This window comes from Malus domestica, chromosome 12 (genome assembly GCF_042453785.1).
Source record: "Malus domestica chromosome 12, GDT2T_hap1".
In the NCBI taxonomy this organism is placed as follows: domain Eukaryota; kingdom Viridiplantae; phylum Streptophyta; class Magnoliopsida; order Rosales; family Rosaceae; genus Malus; species Malus domestica.
Window position 1 is genome coordinate 9,878,886 of NC_091672.1, and position 8,923 is coordinate 9,887,808.

Genomic DNA, 8,923 nt, shown 5'->3' on the forward strand with positions numbered 1-8,923 from the left:
CGTGTAAACCACTAAATGAGGTTACACGTGAGAGGGAGTGTTAAAGTCTCACATCAATGGGGTGAAGAAAACCAAAGGGGTTTAAATAGTAATATCCTACTCTAACTAATATCAAGGCCTTTTGTGGTAAAACCTCACACCTGACGAATTGGATATATGATTAAGTTGGGGACATTATCGGTGTCGTTAAAGTGGAGCAGACCCGGTGATCCAAAAAACCACACCTAACGAATTGGACATATGATTAAGTTGGGGACAGTATCGGTGTCGTTAAAGTGGAGCAGACCCGGTGATCCAAAAAACCAACAGATATTGGTTTGGGACATCTATGGAGTATCCATCTGCTCTGCATAAATCATAAATACAAAAAAAATGGTATTTCAATTACTTGAAAGATTAATAATAGCATCCCAGAAACTAAACACTGAAGCTTTGATAGGTGAGATTAGAATCGTTAGCTTACCGTTGCCTCAAGCAGCGGGAGACAGAGAGAGATGGGTTGTAGCAACCCAACATCCCTATCATTTCTCAAACAGGCCCTTAATTAGGATAGGAAAATTGGTTGAGAGAGAGAGAGAGAGAGAGAGAGAGAGAGAGAGAGAGAGAGAGAGGGAGAGAGCGCGCGCGCTAGAATTTGCTCATTATTTGATGTCTTGAGAGACTGAGAGGTTCGAAATCATTATACATGATTAATTTCCAAAAGCTGGGTGTTTTTTAATTTTGTTTATCAATACTGAATAATGGTGACCATTTCCCTTGTTTTTTGGTCAATAACCTAAAGCTTGGGCGAAAAGAAAATAAGAGCCCGTTTGTCCAAGATAAGAGCAGAACAGAAAAACAGCTGCTTCACATTAATCAGTATACATACATATTTATCTTTTGATTGTAAACCAGCATTTAATCCAATCCCATAAGAAAAAAAATGGAAGATTATATAGTCGCAGCAACTGATTAGATTGTAGTTCAGGAGCAATACCCTCATTTGCTACAAAAATCACCTCAGTAGGGTAGTGGATGTACAGCAGCATATCGCACTTTGAACCCCCAAAAAAGAAGAAGAAAAGGCTACACGAATTGCTCTCTGCTTTCCCAACTATAGTCTAAACATATCTTCCAGAACCAAATGTAAGTAAATCCGGAGAAAGAGAAGCAGGATCAAGTTCCCAGCAGTCTTTGAAAATGTTTGGAGCCTCATCACCCGAGAGCTTCCTAGAAGGTATTTGGTGTGAAGCCAACCTAACATCACTGGTTTCTAGCAACCTAACAGCATGAGACCCGATCTCCCTTCTCTTAAATACTGTCTTGAGCCCATCAACCTTCTCAAGATAACCTATACTCATACTGTACATCTCACTATAAGTTGTCAGAAACACAACTATGTCGTAACACCGCTTGTCTTTAACAGACCAGTTTCTTCCCTCTGCATCCAAAGCTGCTTCATTATAAAACGCCCACACTGACCCCTTCTTCGGATAAATATGATAAATCTCTCTTGCCACCCTTTCACAATCCACGAGATGAGAGAATATATTCAATGAATTAATTGAAGTCTTTCTGGAAACTTTAAACCTCCCACAAGACACATGGAATCCCATTTTCTCTGAAGAGGCAAGCCACTCATCACTATTATTCTGAAGATCCAACCAACTCATTTTCACCTCAAAAGGTTTGACAGAAACAACCTCATCAATCAAACCATAAAGCCTTGGCATTCCGTCATCATCATCGTATATAGCCCAAACCTGCCCTTTCTCAAAACTCCTCCCCACTCTATCCTTATCAAAATCATAAAAATCTGAATCCTCTACCACCATAATTTCCAGATCCCCACTCTTGGACCCCCTGCACTTCTCTATTGACGTGCCCTTACTTTTATCACTTTCTAAATCCTTCTTCTTTGAAGCAGCGCATCTCTCAACCTCTAAATTCTTACCCTTCTTTAAATTTTCATGCCTCAGCCTCTCCCTCTTCTCTTTCTTATCTCTTTCATCCTCCTTGTCCTTCATCTTCAACTTCCCCTCTCGGACCTTTTGCTTAATTTCTGCCAATGTCATCATTTCATCACCGGTTTTTGCCTTCTTTGGTTTAGACCTCTCCATCACCTCTCCAACACTACTCATTCTCCTCCTCAACCTCAAACTACTCAGTTCACCAGCATCACCACAGGTAACTTGACAATCCACATCCCCAGTAGCCCCTTCACCTTTCCTCTCCAAAATACCTCTCTTCCTTCTCCCAGCACTCACTTGACTGTCTAAATCTCCTGTACCTACTTCACCCTTCCTCTGCAACCCATCACTTTTCCTTCTCCCACCAGTACCACCATTTATTTCACCACTGTCACTCACTCTCCTCCCCAATCCTTCACTACTCATTCCCCCTTTTGATGCCAAACTCGCTTTCCTTAATCTCTCACTAGTCCTAATCTTGGCATTCTCACCACTTTCAACCTCCAGAGCCTTAAAGCTCTTCCTACAACTTGGGCAAACCAAATTATGCCCCAAATACCTCCTCTCAAACTGGTGCAAAAGCCGGCACGTCGAACAGGCAGTCCAAAAGGTGTCACTCTCCACCCCCATACTCGAACCTAAACCCCCAACACCACTTTCTTTTATCTTCTCATCCTGAATCCTAATCCTGAGTTTCATATCATACTCCTTCCTCCTAAGCTTGTCAGAAAGGAACCTAACGGCCTCGTTGACGAGTTTGAAAGCCTCTTCGGAACCGGCATGAGGATTCTTATCAGGGTGGAGAAGAAACGCGAACTTCTTGTAGTTCTTCTTAATGGTGTTGATGTGAGCAAAGGGCTCCACCTGCAAGACCTTGTACCAGTCGGGATTGGGGCTTTTGGAGGCCGTATGGATGATCTTTAAGGCAGTGACCATGGAGGAGATACCTTCCATGCTTGGGCACAGGCGCTCGGCACGTTTTGCATATTTGAGGGCTGATTTGACGTTGGAGTCTTTGTATTTGGCCTCGGCTAGAGATTTCAGCCGCTGAGCTTCTTTCTCCAATTCTTCCATTTCCTTTATTTTCTGTAAAATTAGTTTGTCAGAGATTCCACAGAGAGAGAGCATATATATATATATATATGATAGATTAGACGCACAAATTAGTAATAACCAACCAACTCAAGCAGCTTGAACACAGTAGTATATTTGACCAGACATCAATGCCAGTTCGCGATCATGCTTTGTGTATGTATGTAAAGGTCAAATTAAAGATGAAGCTAAATTCAATTGCAAATAATCCCATGATCGGATATTCATTGATTCGTAGATTCTCCATAACCATTATACATCAGTAACTTGCTCGCTCACAAATAAAATGATGCAGAGTTCGATAACCACTTTCAAAAGAAACCATTTACTCCTTCAACACAAAACCTATTCAGAATAAAAACAAAAACAAACACCATGGATATGCGAAAGACTGATGTCAAACAAAAACATAGTGAGGCTCGAAATTTGCAGGATATCCAACACTCAACATATGATTAAGAAGTTGCAAAATCCAACTTCCTGAGAAAAGCATAGGAAAATGAAAAGAGAACAACAGTTTGTATCTTATGGTAAATGGTAGTAGTAACCAAACCAATCAATTAAGTGGGGTGCTAAGTTTCCAAGTTGGCCAAGTAACATAAATAAGTTAAAAGCCAAAAAAAATTAATTATTCCATGCCCCCCATTTCTTGGTTTTCTCAGCAGCCACATATTCATAGAGTTGAAGCTCATTGAACAGGCAACACAAAGCTGCAAGCTTTTTGATATATCATAGCAAAACAGACCAAAACACCAGTGACCCATATGAGAAATAAAGGTAAATATGACGAAATTGAGGGGTAAAACAGCACATGAATCATAAAATTCACTCACAATTTGGTATGCTTAAACAAATTAGGACACAAAGTAGATTTAATCTAGAAACTGAAATCAAAACCGAACAACAAAATCATACCTTCTCTTTTATTAGGGCTTATCGAAATTGTGTGTAATTGGAGTGAAAAAAGTTGAGGGAATTCGGGTATGGTATTTTTGGGTTAGGGTTAGGGTCTGTGTATTGAGAGAAGGAGAAGAGAGTGAGAGAGACGACTGACGGAGTCTTTATTTATTTATTCTTAAAAGAGGGTGCGGTGGATAAAAGCCGCTTTTTCTAAAAGCTACGGGGCAGTGGCAGCAGATTTTAGCAGCAACGTCTGGGGGGGTTGCAGTTGCAGGTTTAAAAAGTTTTGGAATTCCTGTAATACCCTTATATGTTTTTGAAAATTACATGTAATCTCACTTTCCCGGTCGGAGACGCCGCCGCGAATGCTGCTTCTCTCTTCGTCGACTACCCTAAACCCTAAACCAGCACCACCACAACGACCCTTCTTTGTGTTAGTGTCCCAATAATCTGGGTTCAACCTTGACCTGCAGCAATGGTGGGATTGTACAGAGAAGAGAGCAAATCGAAAGAGAATTCAATATTGATTTTTCATCCGTTCCAATTGCAACAATCTCAGGAAATATAACAACCAAGTTTACTTAACTACCCCTCCAATTTAGACTCTAATACAAAAAGACCCCAATTCCCACCAACAATTAACTCCCTATTACAAATTTGTCCAATGCCCTACGATTAAAGCAAATTAAAACTGGAATCACAACACTTTGCTTCTCCTTCTCAGACATCTCAGCAGTAGCCACAGCTACTGTTCGATTTGATCTGACCAGAAAATATATGAATATGCCCTAAACTCGAAGGTGAGATTTCTTCTTCATCAAATCTTCAATGTTTATTTACTCTATTAGTTTTTTCTATACAATTGATTTTTTTTCCTGGTTTGAATTCCTATGTATGGATTAATTGGAAAATTTTGATGTTCCTGGTGGGTTTCCAATTGCATCAGTGAAAGTGGTATTATTTAGGAAAAAGCCCAAAAAGAAATAAGAAAATATGAACTCAAACCGCTCAACTAGTGTGATTTTTGAGAAAATAATTTTGCATTTTTGGGGTTTTTTAATTGAATTTTGATAGGAGTTGTTAGGATTGTAGTTAGTTTTAGGTCATTATATGTTTATGGAATTGAGAATGGTTGCATTCAGAAGAAAGGGTGGTCCATGAAGTGCGATATGGAAATGGTAACTATTTGGGTACTTGATGAAGATGGGGATGATATTTGCCTGTCTTTCATTGATCAACTGATGCGGTTTTCAGTGCTGCCAAAAATTGCAGTATTATTTTGCTGTTATTACATTGGGGAGATTATGAAAGAGATGGCATTCCCGAGAGAGATTGAGAGGGGGAACATAGCATTACAAGCAAATAGAGACCAGAGCTTACTGTTTGTTTCTATTACAGTCGCCATCTTGTTCTAGTCGGTCGTAAATGGAGAACCTTGCTGCTTACTTGCTATATCTCCGAGTCCCCCTTAGGAGGATGGCCGCCTTTTCTAGATCTTCCCATTTTCGAGAAGATCCCCGGCTCAATATGACAGCCAATGTTGCTCGTGAAACTTAAAATCCTTGGCCTTGTGGAGGAGCAAATTTGTTTTCTTTTCAGAGGTTCATTAGCAAATTTGTTATCTGTGTTTCTGTAGGGAGCTAAAGCTTGGCAAAGAAGATGGAATATGAGGTGTGTTTGTGTCTGGAGTAATTTGTATTTCACTTTGTAATATGGTCATTAATGTTTCACTTTGTATTTTCAGTGTAAAAATAAGATTGTGTGTTGTTGTCGAGGTTGAGCTGGAAAGAAAAGGGAACTGGTTTATTAGACTAGACCTCTAGCCTTTATTTAGTAATCTCTGAATAATTGTTTTCTTTATGTAGGTAGTGCAATCTTAGCGTTACAATGCTGGCTCGGTTTATTCTATCTCAGAAATATGGCACTGGTATTGCAATTTCCGCCAATTCTCAGATTGCTCAGTATGCTTGGCTTGGCCAAATTGAGAAAGCCCGAAGGGTGTTTGATCAAATGCCTGATAAAAATATTGTGTCTTGGAACTCAATGGTTGGAGGTTACTTCCAAGGTAATCAGCCAGGAGAAGCCCGAAGATTGTTTGATAAAATGCAGGAGCGGAATACAGTTTCTTGGAACGGTTTGATATCAGGGTATGTCAAGAATGGGATGATTAGTGAGGCTAGGAAAGTGTTTGATTCAATGCCCGAAAGGAACGTTGTTTCATGGACATTGATGGTTTGAGGGTACATGCAAGAGGGTATGATTTCAGAGGCTGAATCACTTTTCTGGGAAATGCCTGAAAAGAATGTTGTTTCGTGAACAGTGATGTTGGGTGGCATGATACAAGAGGGTCGGATTGATGATGCTTGTAGGCTTTATGATATGATGCCCAAGAAGGATGTTGTGGCAAGAACTAATATGATTGGTGGGTGTTTTCAGATTGACCGTTTGGCTGAAGCATGTGAGATTTTTTATGAGATGCCGCGTAGGAATGTTGTTTCCTGGACCACGATGGTATCTAGGAATCTTTTTCAAGCAATGCCGATTAAGTCAGTTGTTGCTTGTAATGCCATGATACTTGGGTATGGCGAAAATGGAGAGGTAGCTAAAGCAAGGGAAGAGTTTGATAATATGAGAGATAGGGATGAGCGGACATGGAGTGCGATGATTAAATTTTATGAATGCAAAGGTTTTGAATTGGAAGCCCTTGACTTGTTTGCTTTGATGCAAAGAGAAGGTATAAGGCTGAATTTCCCTTCTTTGATAAGTGTTCTATCTGTTTGTGGCAGCTTGGCAAATCATGATTATGCCCAGTTGGTGAGAAATTAGTTTGATCTTGATGTATATGTTGCTTCCGTTTTGATGACAATGTATGTTAAATGTGGCAACCTTGTGAAGGCAAAACAAGTATTTGACAGGTTTTCTGCAAAGGATATTGTTATGTGGAACTCAATGATTACTGGTTATGCCCAGCATGGTTTGGGAGATAAAGCTCTGCAAGTGTTTGAAGAGATGTGCTCTTTGAGCATAGCAGCCAATGAAATCACATTTGTTGGAATTCTTTCAGCGTGTAGCTATAGTGGGAAGGTAGAAAAAGGTCTTGAGATTTTTTAAACAATGAAATCGAAGTACCAGGTGGAGCCTGGAACTGCACATTATGCTTGTATGGTTGATCTGCTTGGTCGAGCAGGGCAAGTAAAGAAGGCAATGGATTTAATTAAAAAAATGCCAGTGGAAACAGATGCAATTGTTTGGGGTGCCTTATTAGGTGCATGCAGACAGCACATGAAAATGGACTTGGCGGAAGTTTCAGCAAGGAAACTTACAGAGCCTGATCCCGAAAAAGCAGGGCCATACGTCTTGCTATCAAATATTTATGCATCCCAGGGTAGATGGCATGATGTTGCAGAGCTGAGGGAAAACATGAGAGCCAGAAGCCTTCGCAAGTCACCTGGTTGTAGCTGGATTGAGGTGGAGAAGAATGTACATATGTTTACTGGGGGAGAGAGCACGGGACACCCTGAACATGAGATGATCATGAGAGAGTTAGAGAGACTGGGTGTATTATTAAGTGAAGCTGGTTACTGCCCTGATGGCAGCTTTGTATTGCATGATGTAGAAGAAGAAGAGAAGGTGCACAGCTTGGGTTATCACAGTGAGAAACTGGCCATAGCATATGGGCTCCTGAAGGTGCCACAAGGGATGCCCATTCGTGTGATGAAGAACCTTCAGGTTTGTGGAGATTGCCATTCTGCAATTAAATTAATAGCTAAAGTTACGCAGAGAGAGATAGTTTTGAGGGATGCTAATAGATTTCATCATTTTAAGGATGGCGTGTGTTCTTGTGGAGACTATTGGTGATTGCACACCTTGTGCTATGGGGATACATCCTGGGACTGCCTAGTTTTGAGACGGGAATTGTGCGTTAATTGATCGGGACATATATTGATACTTCCAGATAATGACACTGATATAAAGAACCTTGAGGAGAACTTGCTAAAACTTTGTTGGTACATGACTTTCAAATCAATCCAGGAATTTGTGTTGAGAACTTCCAAAACGATAACTTGTATGCCGTGACAGTCCAAAAAAGCTGTAAACTTCAAAGTGTAAGGCCTACGGCAATGATTCTGGATTCGAAACAGTTTCGAATTACTTTTCAGATTATGGCCGTTTGAAAATGGCAGGGGATGATTGCTTATATAGATGAGGCTTGTTTTCATCTGCTACATGACTATAAATTTTTCTCGTGTTGAGGTGTGTTATTTTTCAATCTAATTTCTTAACATTTATTTTGTTACATTTTTCGTCTGTTAAGTTGCTAATATTTTGTGCCACGTTTGCAGTTCACCTTATGATTCAGGGCTGGGATTTGACATAAATGATACACATTGAGTTGAGCCGAGGATGGCGAACATAAGGCTTTTGTTCAGGAAAGATCATCTTTTAAATACTTTTAAATTTCACACTTCCTAACTTAATGTGATTTTCTTATTACTTTCTTTGGCATCAAACTTGTAGTTTCCTCTATTCCCTGCTATCGATTACCATGTTAGCGAGTGTGTGTCTGTGCATGCGTTCACTTTTATATGCATGGTTGAGTTTCTCTCCTCTTACTGGAAATTCGAAAATCCGTTATTGATTGTTTGCACATCGGTTGTTCCCAAAAAAATAAAATAGTTCGAATATGTTTCTTATTTGTAATTCGTATTTACATGAATTGAGCTAAACTAGGCTTCTCTTTTTCTCCCTTTGAGTGACTCTTTCAAATTCCCCCTTTTCGGTGTTGGTTGATGAAAATTAGGATGTAGTCAAAATATAATACCTGTCGGTTTTCTCTTTACTCGTAGACGACAACGGCTCGATCTTGGCTTAGAGGATAACCCTTTTTTTTAACTTTCTCACATGATCGTAGAATCCATCTTTATGAGTGAAGTGAAAAATAAGTTGCACAAAGATTTGGTTCTAAGCAATTTTCTATTTTT

At 39.9% G+C, this 8,923-nt stretch overlaps 1 protein-coding gene and 1 pseudogene across 1 annotated transcript; one reads left to right on the forward strand and one right to left on the reverse strand.

Moving 5' to 3' along the window:
* Positions 1–827: 827 nt before the first annotated feature.
* LOC103420612 (uncharacterized) lies at positions 828–4,630 on the reverse strand. Its single transcript, XM_008358667.4, has 2 exons — positions 3,957–4,630; positions 828–3,035 (listed from the first exon to the last, which is right to left on the reverse strand). The coding sequence occupies exon 2, from the start codon at positions 3,021–3,023 to the stop codon at positions 1,101–1,103; it is 1,923 nt and encodes a 640-aa protein (XP_008356889.2). The 5' UTR covers positions 3,024–3,035; positions 3,957–4,630; the 3' UTR covers positions 828–1,100.
* Positions 4,631–4,639: 9 nt separating this feature from the next.
* LOC103420609 (pentatricopeptide repeat-containing protein At1g56690, mitochondrial-like) lies at positions 4,640–8,589 on the forward strand (annotated as a pseudogene).
* The last annotated feature ends 334 nt before the right edge of the window (positions 8,590–8,923 follow it).

What these genes read in the sequence shown, in the direction of transcription:
- LOC103420612 (XM_008358667.4), bottom strand. Translation starts at nt 3,023, where the DNA reads ATGGAAGAATTGGAGAAAGAAGCTCAGCGGCTGAAATCTCTAGCCGAG.